The sequence below is a fragment of the Sceloporus occidentalis genome, unplaced genomic scaffold (genome assembly GCF_023333645.1).
Source record: "Sceloporus occidentalis isolate IW3139 unplaced genomic scaffold, rSceOcc1.0.p SCAF_2, whole genome shotgun sequence".
In the NCBI taxonomy this organism is placed as follows: Eukaryota; Metazoa; Chordata; class Lepidosauria; order Squamata; family Phrynosomatidae; genus Sceloporus; species Sceloporus occidentalis.
The window spans coordinates 164,830,452-164,848,253 of NW_028316982.1; the positions used below are offsets into that span (position 1 = coordinate 164,830,452).

The 17,802-nt window shown below is 39.9% G+C and overlaps 1 protein-coding gene across 2 annotated transcripts in view; it reads right to left on the bottom strand.

The window, feature by feature from the left end:
• Nucleotides 1-17,802, bottom strand: part of LOC149319232 (ras GTPase-activating protein 3) — a 182,223-nt gene that overhangs the window by 117,430 nt on the left and 46,991 nt on the right. For both annotated transcript variants that reach the window (XM_089511335.1, XM_089511334.1), the window contains exon 2: nucleotides 1,811-1,928. In XM_089511335.1, the coding sequence (XP_089367461.1) occupies nucleotides 1,811-1,928 (118 nt within the window). The remainder of the gene's footprint in view (nucleotides 1-1,810; nucleotides 1,929-17,802) is intronic.

Here is a 17,802-nt window from a genome sequence, read left to right on the forward strand (position 1 = left end):
TAAAGATATATTGGAAAAGTATACACAGAGAGATTGAGCAAATGTTAAATATAAAATGCAAGTTGAGACCAAAAATGTACTTACTAAACAAGATGAACAAAATCCCACCACAAATAGTGAGGAAAAATGAGTGTATATTGCTTTACTTAATAACAGCTGCCACAATCATATTGGTACAATTTTGGAAATGCTAAGAAATGCCAAAAAATAAAAGATTGGTTGTTGAAGATATATGAAATGTGTGAAATGGACAAATTAACCAGCTGCTTAAACCATAAAGAAATAGATTTAACAGAGAAAGAATGGGCCCTGGTACTGTTATACTGTAAAAACAAACAATGAAGGGTGCGGATCATCAATTAAGATAAAATGTATTAGCTCAACATAATGATAAAATGGTCAAGGGTTTTATTTGGTAATAATACTCTGAGGATACAATGACTTGGAAATTTGGATTATAAAATGAATGCATAAAATAACATTAAGCATTGAGGTATTAAGGGGACTTTGGAAGTTTTTGTTCAATGTACATTCTTGATTAGAGGCTGATGGGTTTTATTGACCTCTAGTCATTTGTAATTTTTGTTTGGAGCATGTTTTTTATTTGCTTTATAAAAAAACCAAAAAAAAGAAGACTAAAAAAGAATGGAGACTTCTTTTATTGGAAGGCTACTGGAGTTACACAAATTATACCCTTGTAATTACAACCAACATAGGGCTGTGTTGTATAAAGAAAAATCAACTGAAAAAACTCACAAGCCTTGGTTGAACAAGACACTCAAGTCTTTGGAGTAAAAGGAAAACAAGTTTCTAAGGAGACTAAGGACTTTAAACGTGAACAGACAGCTGCTGTGGCAGATGTGTGAAAGCAAAATGAAAACATCGAAGACTACTTCACTAGAATTTGCCAACAATTCTTCTGTCAGATGAAGAGGATGATTTCAGCAGTCTCTGTTTTCAGCGGTCATTTCTTTGCCTATCCTGACTATCACAACAACCCTAAATTGAAGATGAATAGTTGTAAGGGGTTAAGAAGAGGCATAAAGCTCTTCTGCCTGTAGAAATGTCCTGCCAACACATCTAAGAGATCTGCTGACAGAGCATTTTGCCAGCCTAATTGCTCTGCTAGCCAAGATCTCTCTGTAGAAGAGCATGAAGAGAGAAGTAAGGGTGGGGCAAGGGAGAAGCTAAGTTATGCCAGATACAAACTTTCTCCACTCTAGGGACACAATCACCACTGTTTGGTCAAGCAGGGCAAAAACAGGCTTATTCCAGTATGCTTAGGCTTAGTGTCAGCACAGCTAACTCTTGACCATCTTGGACACCAATTTGAATTGCTCTCTAAAACATGGCTAACTTCATTAAGCTTTTCTCTTACTTAAAAACTAACTCCTGCCATAATATCTTGGACCATCAGACTAATTTAGAGTTCTCTGCAGCTCAGAAACTTGGAAAGTCCTGTTCCATTTTCATATAATACAGGAACAGTGGCACAGTGTATTAATATACCTTGAGAGATATCTATACTGTCTATGCCGGACAGCCATATCAGATTCATCATCTCTCAGAAAGCATCAGTAGGTGATATTAGAAATATCCCTTACAGTAATGGGGTAGAGGGATCATGGAAATATTAATTTTATCATATGTTACTGTTTCTAAATTGTATTTATGCCATAGCTATATTGTAAGAGACTGTGAAAGCTTCCATTTTTAACAGGTGAGTATTAATAACTTGATAATAACAACATGAATAAATTTAAATATGTATATGTGAGTGCTAGAATATTTTAATTCAAATAAATGTTACCATAATGATTTCTCCACTATTTTGGTCCTGAAAACCTCTTCCTGGTCCAGGTTTACAGTACAGTAGCAATCCCTCATCTTGTTTGGCCCTGGATATGTAGGAAGATTTTTAGCTTCTCCTAAAGACAAAAAAAAAAAAAAAAAAAAAGGAGAAATTAAAATGAGAAATGCATTCAAAATAAAACACTGTATGAATAAACTCTGGAGCTGTTTCCTCTTTGGGAGTCATTGGTCCCCTACAGCTAATGGCTAGAATTCTTTGGGCAGTTCTGAACCTAAAGTTCATGACTGTTTAGGGGTTGCAGAGGAACCATGAAAGTTCTACATCTCCATTTACTGGGAAACAGCTGCTGCAATTGATATGAGTTTGTTCCACTTTTGATCAGGAAGCAGCTGGTTGATAGTCCTATCCAGGGAGCCCTGGTGGCACAGTGGTTAAATGTTGGTACTGCAGCCAAACATTGTGAGTTCGCTCCTGCAGGGCTCCAAGTCAATTTAGCCCTCCATCCTTTTGTAGGTTGGTAAAATGAGTACCCAGCTTTTTGGAAACAATTGGCTAACACACTGTAAACTGCTTAGAGATTGCTTAGCACTATAAAGCAGTATAGAAATGTAACTGTTATTGCTATCCCTCACCTCACAAAACCAATCTCTGCCATGAAGGGGAGCTGTGACAGAAGTCCCATTTTTGCCTATACTGGAAATCCGTCAAAGAAGGGGGTAGGGCTATCAGTCAGCTGCTTTCTGAGCAACAGGGAGACAGATCCCCAATGATCACAGTGGCTGCTTCTCAGTAAATGGCGATTGGGGCTACTAGAATGGGATTCACTGCTTAGCACAATAACTACAGTATTTACATACATTAATCCCCAGCAAGATTCAGGATGACTTTTTTTACTGATTATACCCAAGTGTTCCTTAGGTTGTTGCTCCTACTTGTTTTACTTATTTTAAATGCCAAGCATTATACAGGCAAACCTCAGTTAACAAAGCCTCTCACAAAGAAACTCCTTTATACAAAGTATTCTAAAGCCTGGCCAGTCCCCCACTCTTCCTCCATGTCTTCTGTCTAGCTCAGTGGTTCCCAACCTGTGGGTCAGGACTCCTTTGGGGGTCGAAAAACTGTTTCACAGGGGTCGCCTAAGACCATTGGAAAACACATATTTGCATATAGCAATGAAAATAATTTTATGGCTGGGGGTCACCACAACATGAGGAACTATATTAAAGGGTTGCAGCATTAGGAAGGTTGAGAACCACTGGTCTAGCTCTAGCTGTCTTCAGGAGAGTCATAATCAGCCTTAAAATAGGCACTGTGAACAAAGATAGGACACAAATGTCAAGAGTTTTCATGGGGGGGGGGGGGATAAGACGAGATAGTAATGAAAAACCAGCTAACCAAAGACACAGCTCTAGTGCTAGAGTGAAGAGGTGAAGGAATTAAAACAAAATAATATATGATTTGAAGTGCATAAATTTGAAAAAAAAATCTCACTCTTCCATCATAACATCAGCCTGACTTAAGACTGCCAGAGTGAAAACTGGAAAGGGTTCCTGTAGAAGGAATTTCAGCAGCTGTTGCCTGTCATGCAACCAGGTAATAAGCAACACTCGCTGAAATTCCCTTTGCTACACAACCATTAAAGTTACAGGAGCCATCTCCAGTTTTAACTCTTCCAGTTCTAGCCTGTTAACTGCCAACAGCACTAGTTTATTACAGTTCCTTCTGATGTTACCTTTTGGAAGGGGGGTATAGGAGCTTCTGCATTACTTCTCCTTTGCATGTGGGAAGAATCCAAAGTGCAGCTTCTTTCCACATCAGTATTAAGCCTACCAGAAAACAGTGCAAGAATCACTGTAATGGAAGACTACAATGCCATGGACGCTTTCTCATGACTTAAAATGGCTGGCACTGCCACACTACAAAAACTCCCATATTGTGAGGGGAGCATCAAAGGAGATCCTTAATCTGCTTAGTACAGTAAAAGCCAGAAGCCAGGTTTATCACAGCCCTGAGGTCTATTTAGGGGGAAAAAAGTAAAATAGATACAACTCTCTCCTTCACCCTAAAACCCATGAGTGGTTTTTATTATAGGAAAAGCTGTTTCTTTTTCCTTTGAGGATTTGAGGAGGCATGAATCCCATCTGTATGCTTTCAAGTGTGCTTGTGCAACACAGAGAGATTATTATTAGGTGATACACTCTTTCCTGATTAAAAAACAAAAGGAAAAACTAAATCTTATTTGCACCTACATTCTGGAAAAGATGACAAAGGAAATCTAAGCACCAATTACACAAGTATAACCTCTAGGGATTTTTTTTTTTTTTTTGTATTTTCTGTGTCAGCATCAATGGTATAGTGGCATATTTTGATGTGTAGATGCTCACCATGGCAGCCTCAATAGCTACATTCACAGGGATAATTTACAGGTACCCTCATGGGAATCCACAAGTGTGTTTGTTTTTTAAGTAATTTTTATTGACGTTAAAGTGTTAATCCAGAAAGTGCAGGTCAGGTCTGTTTGCTTACAAATGCAGACAGAAAGAAATCCCAGATCATCTACACACCATGCTATGTTCATTTAAATAATATAGAAGACAAATTAATCTGTCAAATGGATGTAGAGGACAAAAAACACTCAGAACAACAGCTGGGCTATTTATCTTAGAATTTGATTACAAGCATTAGGATGCAGAAAATCTAATAGAGAAAAATATATTAAAAGTGATACATGCACAAGCCATCATCACTAGTTTGAGAGCAAATCATTCACTCACAGAGATGATCCATCATCAGCAACAACACACATTTAAAAAATAATACCAAATACCCCCAACAACCACCTGTTTCAACTTCTGGGTTTCGCTCACACCTATATTATTTTTATTCATTTTGAGATTAAAGGTTCCCTTTCTATTTCCCCAAACACTTAAATGAGTCAGCCCAAAAGCATTATGGCAGACAAATATTTTCTCACCTTTAGTGTTAACTATTAAACTAGCATAATACTGAAAAATACAACTTTCTTACCAACCAAATGCATCTGAGGAAGAAGTCTATGAAAGTGTATGCTGCCAATTTCTTTCTTTCAGTTAGTCTCAAAGGTGCTACAAGATCTAACCAGTACCAGATTTTTTTTTTTTAAATTAGTACTGTGTCATTTTGAAACACACATTTTGAACACACTCTTTTCAGGAACATGTGGGGATACATCAAGTGTAACTTCCAGTTTCTATAGGTTAGGATACTACAAAGTTCTGGAGACAGCTGCTATGGAAAAGGATGTCTTGCTATTTATATGGCATCACTAAAACTAATAGAACTCTCTTTGCATATCAGCAATCTGGTCTCCAATATTCACCCCATCTTACTGATGTAATTGCTATTCATCTATTGAATTAACTTTCCAGTAAAGCCTGTGCACACATTTGCTAAGAAGACATTCTGGGGCAGTAGTTTTAAATGTTTCTGTTTTGGATGACATTTTGCACATTTTCCCTGTCCTACCACAGAACCCTTACACATTGTATATAATAATAATAATAATATGTTTTATTTATATACCGCTATTCCAAAGATCATAGCGGTGAACAGCAAGTAAGCTAATTAGCAAGTAAGCTAATTTTGCCCCCAACAGTCTGGGTACTCATTTTAGCAACCTCGGAAGGATGCAAGCCTGAGTCGAGCTTGGGCCCTTTTGCTGGTCTTGAACTCGCAACCTTGTGGTTTTGAGTGAATGGCTGCAGTACAGGCATTTAACCACTGCGCCACCAGGGCTCATATAAGACATGAACTTAGTTTCCAGGTGGTTCATGAGGTGCCCTTACCATTTCTGTAGGATCTTATCTTTGCTCAGTACAGAGATTGTACTCAGGAGCACATAACACTTCTCTACGGCTGAACACACACTGTAATTCTTAACATGTGATCCAGGTATCCCAGGGAGTTTGTGAAAATGATTTCCCCCTCATCTTTTATTTTTCTTGCTGTTAGTTGGGAAAATCATCATTTTTCCAGCAGGAGAGGAGGAAGAATGGGCATGGAATTATTTATTGCCTCATTAGTGTAGTTTTCGTAAAATGGCATCTACAGAAAATGCAGCATGCGAAGGCAGCATGACACAGTTTGATCATAAGAATGGGAAAAGAAGAATCCTGGACTGATGAAAATCTTCCCAGTTTGAGACTTTCTATGCAAAATTTGCACATGGCTGTTTTGTGCAGAAAACAACTTTTTTTTCCACAGAAGGTATTCCTGCACCATACAGTCTTCCCTACCCCAACCCACTCATAGGTTTGAGATCCATGGATATAATTATTCATGAGTTTGTCACTGCCCTTCCAAAGCCTCCACTCCCCCTGTCTCCGACACCACCACATGCACGTTCAGACAACAGCCTCAGGCTTTGGGAGGGAGAAGCACCAGCAACTGTCATGACTGCTGCCAACTGCCTCTTGAAGCCTTTATGGGCTGTACACAGCTGTGCGCCCTTTTCAGCAGCCTGGTCTTTTTTTCACCTTCCTTTTCTCCCCAGTGAGGAAGGGTGACCTCTATGTGCCTGAAACTGGGAAAGGGTTACTGGACTGCTTTTTAATGGACACTCTTCCACCCCTCCAGCAGCTGAGGCTTCATGGAGAACTATCAGAGCAATCACCCCAGATGAGGTAGTGGTGACAAGAGGAACATGGAATTAGGGTCGTCAAAAAGCAATATAGAAACCTCTTTCCAGTTTCAGGCATACAGAGGCCACTCTGCCTCATTGGGGTAAGAAGGAAGGTGATACAGACCAGGCTGCAGCAAAGGGTGTACAGCTGCCCACAAAGCAACAGGCTTTTTTTTTTGGGGGGGGGGGGGGTTGGTGCTGCTGCTTTGCCTCCCCAAGCCCATGTTGTTCTGTGAATGTGCATACAGCAGTGTTGGGCTTGGGGAGGGCTGAGCACCAGGGAAGGCCATCTCTAACTACCTCCTAAAGTAGCCTGCTGTGTGCACAGCAGCAATTGCTCATCCTCACTTCCTCTCCAAATGCAGCAAACATGGTGACCCCAGGATTTAAGAGAAGGTGGCAGCAGAGAAGCTCAAGCACCAGGTGCACAGTCTTTGTATTCCTCCTCTAGGGAGTCTCCTAGCTGCCCACTTCACAAGCCTGACAATAGCAATAGCACTTACATTTCTATACCACTTTATAGTGCTAAGCACTCTTTTAGGAGTTTATCACACACCTTCAGCCCTGTAGCCCCAAGGTCACCAATCTGCGACAGGAGCCTCCTGGTAGGATTGCGCCTGGCGTTATTAAGGTGGAATGCTTCTATTTTCATCATGGAAGTGTTATCGTAATTGTTAGGGAAAAGGCCCTTTTTTAATAATGGATCAAATCGTTATTAAAAAATGGCTTTCCCTAACAGTTATGATAACGCTTCAATGATGAAAACAGAAGCATTCCACCTTAATAGCGCCAGGTGCGATCCCACAAGGAGGCTCCCCTTGCAGATTGGTGATGTTGGGGCGACGAGAGCGTAGTGGAATGGAAGGTGTGTGATAAACTCTTTAGTGGTTTACAATGTGTAAGCCAATTGGGTACTCATTTACTGACCTACAAAAAGATGGAAGGCTGAGTCAACCTGGAGGCCTGCAGGATCAAACTCAGCGTTTTGGCTACAGTACCAGCATTTAACAACTGCACCACCAGTGGAGAAGCCTTCCTGGGAGGAAGCCTGCTCCTGCCTCCACTGTATTTGTGAGGGGTTTTTTCCCCACTTTCGCTGGGGCCCTGCACCCCTAACACCCACAAATGAAGAGGGCTGGCTGTATTATTTTCTGTGCAGAAAATGCTGTAGATGCAGAATTGTTCTGCACAAAATTCACACATGGATATTTTTGGCAGAAAACAGCATTTTTTGAACTACAGTCTACAAAATCTGCATTGCTGTCTAAAATCACATCAGGAATAAAATTTCTAAAATTACCCACTGTCTCCTTCCAAAGAAAAAGAGCAAAAAACTACATCCCTAGCAGCAGATTCCCACAAACCAGCAGTTTTCAAACTGATTAACTCAAGCTGTATTATTGTGCATTATTATTATTATTATTATTATTATTATTATTATTATTACTATTATTCTACAGACCTGCAGATCTATAAAAACGTGGCTCCTGGTATAGGTGTTTACATGGCAGTGGTGGCTTTTAAGTTACAATTCCTGTTTGTGTACCTTGAAGGGAAGTAATGTGACGAAAGCAGGGCTGTAAAGCTTTGCATTTCGCATACAGACGTATGAAATATTTCAAAGGTTTTCTCCCCAATGAGTATGTGATAACAAGCGTTTTTGCACATTTGTTATAAATTTTCCCTATTTTTGACTTCTTCATTAATGTGGTTTTTTTAAAAATAAACCCTCCATTTTCCATAAAGTATTTTTTTTATGCAAAATGCTTTTTTATTCTTGAAAGTAACATTTTTCATAAAAATATGTTTTGTGCAAAATACAACTTCTGGTTTGCCCTTGTTTTGTTTTGCTATTGCTGCTGCTTTAAAAAAATACTCATTTTTTTGTTCTTGCACAGGAATGAAAAATCTTATGATGATTTCAGTGGAGTGTTTCAATCTGTAGAGATGCCCTTTCTCATGAAGAAGAACTAACTGCTGTGACACACATGAAGGTTACTCAGAAGTGAAGAAACACTCTGCATATGCTCAAATAATTCTTTTAATAATATCCCAGATTTTAGCCCTGATGAGCTATGGCTCAGTTTAATCCTGGGCTCACCTGTTACTCCCCCTCCATCTAATTCTGGGGAAAGATCATGAAGGTTAAAGGATTCGCCTTAATTAGAACTTTATATAAGATGTAGATGGTAAGTTACATGTTTTTTAAAAGGTCCTACTTCGTAACATGTGTTAAATGAAGGCATAAAAGACCAATTTCATGTAGTGGATGCAACTTTCTAAATTCAATCTGCTTCGCCAAACAACAAGGTGCTGGCAGGCAATGCTCATATTAAGAACAGGTCACTTGAAAATCTAGGGTTCAGGCTGTGGAATCAGTATGCAGATGGCTGTGCATGACCTGATTTAGAAACCACATACTACTGCCAGCCTTTTAATCGTTAGAGGCATGTGTGCGTGCACACATCCGTACATGAACGTTAAGGATTTTTGCTCCATTTAATATCTAGAAATGAAGCAAAAGACATAATCTTCATTAAGGAAACTCAGTAGTTCTAATCAGAACTGTTTTTTTAAAACAGAATAACACAACTAATTAGAATATGGTACAAAGACTTTGTAGAAAGCAACTGGGTCTGAAGAGAAGTCCCTATACAGAATGTGGAAAGAGGGAGAGGACAAGAGTAAATCTGATCTGCATGGCTTTATTTTAATATTCAAATGTAGCACATTTCTTAGACTTCCAGTTAGCTAACTGCTTCACACAATGATGGAGCTCTCCATAGTGATGAACTTACACACACTGTTTAAAAAGAAAGGAGTGCTTTCCTGCATTATATTTGATCCCCTTTGTTCTTATGCAAGATATTGTGTGAATCCCTGAACCTCAGCCCTTCCAAACAGAAGCCACAATCTAGTACTAAGTAGCCTCTCTTCTCCCTGCCACAAAAACACTTTTAAAAATCCACGTGAATTGTTGCTTCCATTCTGATTTTCTTCCATGTGCAGTTGGGAACTGGCCCTAGGGAGGCAAAATGGCAGGGATGGAGACCTCTGTGAAGCTCAAACATTTGAGAAGGTTATCACCTAATATAACAATGTTATCATATTCCTTGTAGATACAGGAGAATGCACCTTCAAATGTTTGAATCCAAATGAGCCTCTCTACTATGGAATAATTTATTTATTTATTTGATTTATCTCCCACATTTCTATCAAATGGGACTCACAGTGCCTTACAATATAAATTGAAATCAAATCTCTAAAACAAGATGGCTGTCCAAAACACATTATGGGCAACCGGCCAAAGGCTGATTGCTACACAGCTGATAGCCAGCAGCTAATGAGCAAGCCCAGTCACAGAGGAGCTTACAGCCCAGCACTTACTTTCATTTAGTAAATACAAGCCTCAAGTCCCACATAGAAGTTTAGTAGTGTCTAAGTCAGAGAAATGGCACCCGGAGCCAACGTGGATACTCCAGGTCAGGTACACAGCATCCAGAGTCAACTAACACAGTCCGGGTCAAGCACAGTATTCAGGAACATGATGGGAGCTAGTTAGGTCAGATCATCTCTGACAACCATGCCTTATGAGGAGAGATTTAGGGAGACAGTTATGTTTAGCCTGGATAAGAGATGGTTAGGAGGTTATATGAAAGCCTGTTTAAATATTTGAAGAGGTGTCATACTGAAGCTGCTCCAGAGAATAGGACCCAGAGCAATGGATTGAAATTACAAGAAAAGAGATTCCATTTTGAGATTAGGAGGAACTTCCTGACAGTAAGAGCTGTTTGACAGTGGAACACACTCCCTTGCACAGTGGTGCAGTCTCTTTCTTTGGAGGTCTTTAAACAGAGGCTGGATGGCCATCTGTCGGAGTACCTTGATTCTGTGTTTCTGCATGGCAGGAAAGTTGGACTGGATGGCCCTTGTGGTCTCTTCCAACTTTATGATTCCATATTTCATTCTATGAATTGCTGGAGGGCAGGGCTGGGTATTTATAGATCAGGAGCTCAATGCAGTTTATAGATCAACAGCTCAATACCTTAATTAATTGCTGCTTCTTATAAGTCCTCCAAGACCTCCTCAAAACCTCCCTTTGTTGCCTCCACTCAGCAAAGGTAGTAGGGGTAAGTTGTCTTCTGTATCTGAATGGGCAGGACTCTTTGCCAGAACTGGTACTGCACTCTGGCCAGTCTCTGAGATGTGTGGCTCTGGAACCTCCTCCTGCTTTGATTCAGAAGCAGGTCCCAGTATGTCCACTGCTTCAGTCTCTGGGTCAGAATCCCTGCCCATGTCCTGGAAGCAGGGCATGACAATGGAGTACAAAAATTTGAAAAGTATTAAACCATAAAACTAATCAAAATAAAAGATATTAACATTAAAACAATTAAAATATATATTGCTGGAGGAGATCTGTCATATCACCACCTTAGATGCCTTTAAAAAGGCACTAAAGACAGCGGGCTTTCCCATCGGATTTGATATAGAGACGATGACTAAGACACCCCCCCCCCCTCTAAGTATGATAGTACATGAATTAAGTTTTGAACATTTTAAGTAACTAATAGAGATGCATAATTCAGTATTAGTATTTTATTGATTGTTCAACTGTATTGTTGTTTTAATGTTTTAATCCCACTTCAATCGTCGGAAGAGGTGGGACATATAAATAAATATTATTATTATTATTATTATTATTATTGTTATTATTATTATATTGCATACTAAAATACTAAACACTAAAATACAATCCATCCAGTTCACACATATCTGGATAAGTTAACCATTCCCCATCACTCTCATCACCTTTTTAAAATCTGTCATTTATCCGTCATCTTTGCCTTTAAAAAAAGACTTCACGAGGCTTTAAAAGCTTGTGTTGCTCTTTCCATTTCCACCAGGGAGCTGGACCAATAAATATCATTCTAAAATATTCTTTCACAAGTTGTCTGCCATTTTAGCATTTACATGTTCTTGATATCTACAGTTAACAGCACGTTAACCGTGATCTCATTTGCTATTTCAGTCTGACATTCTTGTTAGAAACTTCTCAGCAGTTTTTAGTAGCAGTTATTTTAAAAGTGGAGCGTGTTAATTACCCACATAACACAAAAGGCTTGTGAAAGTCTTCTCAGTTCATTTTCATGCCATGTCCATACAGAAAAAGATTTTTAAAAAGCCAAAGGTTTTCTTAATCTTGCATGTCTCGGTTTGAACCTGTTTTTTGTTTCTCCTCCCTTCTCTCTTGATAATAAATTCAGTACTTTTGAAACTGCTGTGTTCTGGGTGTAAGGACAGTCTTTCCCTCTTATGTTATCTGATTGCCTGGGCTTAGGGAAGAGAAGGCTATTTCTCAAAGTTTGCAATAATGGAAGAAAAATTAGGGAAACAACTAAATACTAAAGTTATTTTTTAGAGAAACATGCTTGAGATAGGAAATTCAAGTAATCATCTTTTTTTTAAGTGTCTATAGAAATATACAGCTCAACAATAATGATCGAAACTGCTGGCATTTGAGTATCTGACGACAGTTACTGTTTAGACTTTTATTCAAAAGAGGATGACATTCAGAAACACCATCTGTATAACAATGACCTCAGTCAGATAAGAGTCCTAAGACCAATGGCTCATCTAATCCTGCAATCTCTTTGAGGTAAATCACACTATTTCCATGCCCATTAAGAAAACACATACCTGCCTGGAAAATATTCACATTCTACATTGTATAGTGGTTTGAGCATTGGACTACAACTCTGAAGACCAGTATTCAATTCCCACTCGGCCATGATGAAACCCATTGGGTGACCCTGGACAAGCCACATTCTCTCAGGGGAAGGCAATGGCAAACCTCACCTGAACAAATCTTGCCAAGAAAACTCCATAAAAGGGTTGCCTTAGGGTTGCTGTAAGTCAGAAACGACTTGAAGGTACACAGCATGTACACACATTCAAAACACAACTTTTTAAAAAACCTGCTTTAAAAATGTGGCACAGTGTTATTTTGCCTTCATATACTTGATCAGATTCCCTCTCTGTTCACAGCTCCTTTACTGACATATAATGGAGCTTCCCCATCTACTTGAAAGTACAGCTCTTCTAAAAAGAGGTGGTAGTGTTATCTTCCTGTGCTGATCTCCCCCATTTTAATACTTGTGCAGGTATTTTAAACTTGTGTTTCTGCACAGAATTTTTAGCACAGTAGTAACCACCACATTCATAAGTTTTAAAAGGTCTGTATCCAATTTTTTTTAAAAAAAGACGTTCTGATGTATTAACACCAAAACCACAACAATTAGAACAGGGGAGGGTGAAGCGTGGCCACAGCCACAACATGCAAAGCGTACCCAGGGCCATTTGTGGCCCTCACAGCCCCTACCCTCGAATCAAAATTATTTCCAAGCACTGTCTCCAAATGCAGTCTAGGAGTGTGCAGGGGATTTCCACCATGTTTCGAGGGCCCCTGGGGCCCCCAAGGTCAAAATCAATTTCTGCAAAAAGAAATTTAATATATTGGTCTCAAAATGCCCCAAAATGGCCAGGAAAAAGGGTGGGGCCCTTTTCTAACACATTCTGTCCACCCCTCCAACCAAAGTTAAGCCCAGGAGAGGTCTTTTTTGTAACACAAAATAAACAGGAGATGACTTCTGTACACTTCTTATTGTTTTAAAAAAGGCTTCTCTTGGGTCTAAAATGACCCAGGAAGGCCCCAAACTAGGCCCTAGAGGGTATTTCAGGGCAAACGCTTTGTTGATAATTTTTTTTGTGGGAGCAGAGCAGGTATAGTGGGGAGATGTGTGGGTCCTTTAAAGTCTCCAACAGGGTGGTGATGAGCCCCCCTAGCATTCCACAGTTGCACACCCTGGATTAGGGCAACATATTAGGGGTGCTACAGCTCCCAGATGAATTGAATCTAGCCCATGGTCTGGAAGCTTACCCCCCTCCCCAGGATTTTTTCCCTATCACACTTGCCCTCATGGCTGGAATGGTGAGTGGTGTGTGAATGTTTGTTGTTGTTCTGTGCCTTCAAATAACTTCTAATTTATGGCAACCCTAAGGCTGCCATATCATGAGGTTTCCTTGGCAAGATTCTTCAAAGAGGTTTGCCATTGCCATCCTGAGGCTGAGAGGTTGAGACTTGCCTGAGGTTACTCAGTGGGTTTTCATGGGTGAGCAGGGATTCAAACCCGGGTCTCAAGAGTCATAGTCCAATGTTCAAACTACTACACCACGCTGGCATGATTGTATTCCCCATGTTATTTATTTTTTATTATAAAGGCTTGAATTAACTGGAAATGATGCAACATGATTATCAGGGAAAGCTAGTTATATTAAAAGTTGAAGTTCATCAAAACAGGGCAATATCAACAAAAGAAGGGTCCTCCTTACCACAGTTTAAATCTTTTAAATATGTTTTGGTGTGAGATTCTTCTTTAGGTCAGGAAGGATGTGATCATCAAGTATAATTGGTGTTTAACCTTAGACAAGCATTTAACATTTTTATTATTATTATACAGTACTGCCAAAGGTCATGCTCTATTGTGGTTCTGATTGCAATTAAAACTGGCACAGGGAGGGACATAGCCAGCAGCCTAACCCAATTAACTAATTTGGATGCTTGCTGATTTAATATGCTCAAGAGTTAAAACTGCTGAAATGAGATAAAAATAGCCATGGATGAAGCTGTCTTTCTCTTACATTAATTGAGAAAATAAACAAAACGCTGTAGAATAGCTGTTTATTTTCAATCCAAAATCCATAGCAGAGCAATACCTTTCTTAGATCAATCAATATATTATAAATAGTAAGTAAAGTTTCAAGTTTTCTAGAATTATTCATCATGATACATGTTAATCAAACGAAAAACTGAAAAGTAGGGAAAGTAATTGATGTTCTAGGTATGAGCCTAAATTCAATTTTTAATCCCAACTACAGTATAGACAACAAATATCAACAGGTTGTACCTCGGACAGTTTAAATAAAAATCCCCCATCCTGAGCTGGAACTGGATCCAGTTCCCAAGCTTCTCACAAGGTTCGTTTGGCACTAGGACTGACACACATCATTAGGATAAAACAAACGTTATTGATTAAAAATAAATGCAGACAATGCTTTACAACAGAAAAAAATAGTGTCTCAAGGTCAAATAGGGAGCTGACTTCCCTCACAGCTGATGACAGACTGGGACCTCAAGCCCAAAAGTAGTTCAATCTTGAATAAGTCGACAATGCATTCCCTAAACCAAGATCAAAATATGCATTGCAAGCCGCATTTTTTTATACTATATGTCTAAGCAAAGAAACTCCAAATGCGCAGACCCGTTTCTGTATTCTAGAGAATAAAGGTGGTGTGAAATATGATTCTAATTCTACAAAATGCAAATTTAAACGTTCCTTAAATGTTCCATAGTACCATCGCGGACAAACTGGCAAGTGGTCCTGGTGGCCAGGATGCTCTCTCACAACAACCACTGCTCCTTTTTGATAATATAAATTCCAGCCATTTCAATCTCCCTCAGGCAAAATACACCCATCCCTTGCCAGCAAAATAGTGAAGATAAACTAAACTATTTTCATATTAGGGAAGCTGGAGATACAACCTCAGGTGTAAACTATGTTTAAAAGGGCAACAGAAGACAAAATGGATATTTTAACCTGGTAACTGGAAGACGTGTTATCCCTCATTTGCACATATATGTAAAATAAAATTGAATATTCTTATGGTATGAAATCTTCTTTGCTCAGTTTAAGGTTCCTTGTGACTGAGATTCCATTTTATAAAAAGGGAAAACCAAAAATTTTAAGTTTGCATTTCTAATCCCTGAAGCCCTGGTAGCAGTCAAAATGTAACCTCGCACTTATACAGCACCAACCTATTGCCCTTCAAATATGCGGTACTCTTGGGGAAGACTGATCTAGCCTAATGAAAAGACTGAAAGAATTCAAAATCTTGCTTATTATTTAGCAGTTGATATAATAAAGGTATTGCCCTATACAGGATTCTGGACTTTCTCAGAGCTAACTTTAATTTTGGGGTACTTAATTCATATTATTTCTATGTTCTCCACCATGAAAAGAGGGTGATAACAATGGAATTAAAAATAAAATAAAAATTAGACAGTTATAATATAATGTGTGAGTACCACACGCAGTAGAGGATGAATTCACAGAGCTGAAGCCTCCTGATCCAAAAGACTCACTGTATGATAAGAATATATAAATGTGTACAAACAGTCATAATCCCCATCAGTCTGCTAGTCAAAGATTTTGTTTCACCCATACCACAAAATAAAGTAGGGCTCAACATTATTATTAGGATGTAGGATTGTTTAGTGATGGAGCCCTAGCACTGTGTGATAGCCTTGCCCTAAAGAAGTGCCTAGTGTTTTCTCTACCTTCCTCCTTGCGGGACCAAATGAAGGCCTTTTCTTTCCCAGAATATTTAGGCAATGTCTTCTTGTTGGTGATGGTTTGAAGGCTCCTAATTGGTCTTGTTTTTTCACTGCTAAAAAAAGGATAGTTTTGGATTAAATAAAACAAAGAGAGAAGTATGTACAGTCATCCCTTGATATTTGTGGCATTGGGATTCGCGGATTTGATTATTCATGAGTCCCTAGCTGTGTGCATGTACACTCTTCCCCCTCCGTCCCTCCCACGCTTTTCCCCTAAGTGAGGGAAAAGCTGAGGACATAGGGAACAGCCGGGAGGGTACGCACACACTGCTCTTGCTTCTCCTCCACTGCCTCAGGAGCGACATGAGGGAAGGAGGGAGCCGTGAATGTGCCCTCTCTCCTCCCCTTCCAAGGCTTCAGAGAGGTCCCCAGAGCTCCCTGAAGCCCTGGAAGGGAACGGGGAGCCGCAACTGAGTGCTCCCCCACCCTTCCAGCACCCCAGAGAGCTTTCTACAGCTGTTTGAGGCTTCAGAAGGGAGATGGTCTTGCCCCGGTTTATTTACAAAATTTGACTTTTGTGTTGGTCTTGGGCCCCTATCCTCCACGAAAGTCAAGGGTTGACTGTATTTTTTAGCAATGCAGATGAGCTTTTCATAATTTTGTCAACTATCATCTAAAAGCTGTGGGGCTATATTTTGCACCTGAAAAGATATGTACCTGCACAACTGAGAAGTAACCAATATTTCAGTACCACATTGCCTGTGGCTTTGAGCTTGTGTTGCTGTACCTCCACATAAGGTAGAAAAAGGCATTTCCTTAATAAGCTTCATCTTGTGAGTCTATACACTAGGCATATAGGACTAAATACCCTAAAGGCGCCAGATCCTGAATGATCTTAGAAGCTAGGAAGGGTCAACCCTAGAATCGTAGAGTTGGAAGAGACCACTAGGGCCATCCAGTCCAACCCCCTGCCATGCAGGAAATCCAATTCAAAGCATCCCTGACAGATGGCCATCCAGCCTCTGTTTAAAGACCTCCAAGGAAGGAGACTCTATCACCCTCCGAGGGAGTGCATTCCACTGTCGAACAGCCCTTACTGTCAGGAAGTTCCTCCTAATGTTGAGGTGGTATCTCTTTTCCTGTAGCTTGCATCCATTGTTCCGGGTCCTGTTCTCTGGAGCAGCAGAAAACAAGCTTGCTCCCTCTTCAATATGACATCCTTTCAAATATTTAAACAGGGCTATCATATCACCTCTTAACCTTCTTTTCCCCAGGCTAAACATCCCCAGCTCCCTAAGTCGTTCCTCATAGGGCATGGTTTCCAGACCCTTCACCATTTTTGTCGCCCTCCTTTGGACACGCTCCAGTTTCTCAATGTCCTTTCTGAATTGTGGTGCCCAGAACTGGACACAATATTCTAGGTGGGGCCTGACCAGAGCAGAATACAGTGGCACTATTACTTCTCTTGATCTAGACACTATACTTCTATTGATGCAGCCTAAAATAGCATTGGCCTTTTTAGCTGCCGCATCACACTGTTGACTCATGTTCAACTTGTGGTCTACTTGGACTCCTAGATCCCTTTCACATGTAGTTTCATTCAGCCAGGTGTCACCCATCCTATATCTGTGCATTTTATTTTTCCGCCCTAAGTGCAATACCTTACATTTTTCTGTGTTGAATTTCATTTTGTTAGCTTTGGCCCAGCTTTCTAGTCTATTCAGGTCATTTTGAATCTTGATCCTGTCCTCTGGGATATTAGCTATTCCCCCTAATTTGGTGTCATCTGCAAATTTGATAAGTATGCTCCCAATTCTGTCATCCAGGTCATTGATAAAGATGTTGAATAACACTGGGCCCAGGACAGAGCCCTGTGGGACCCCACTGGTCACTTCTCTCCAGGATGAAAAGGAGCCATTGTGGAGCACCCTTTGGGTT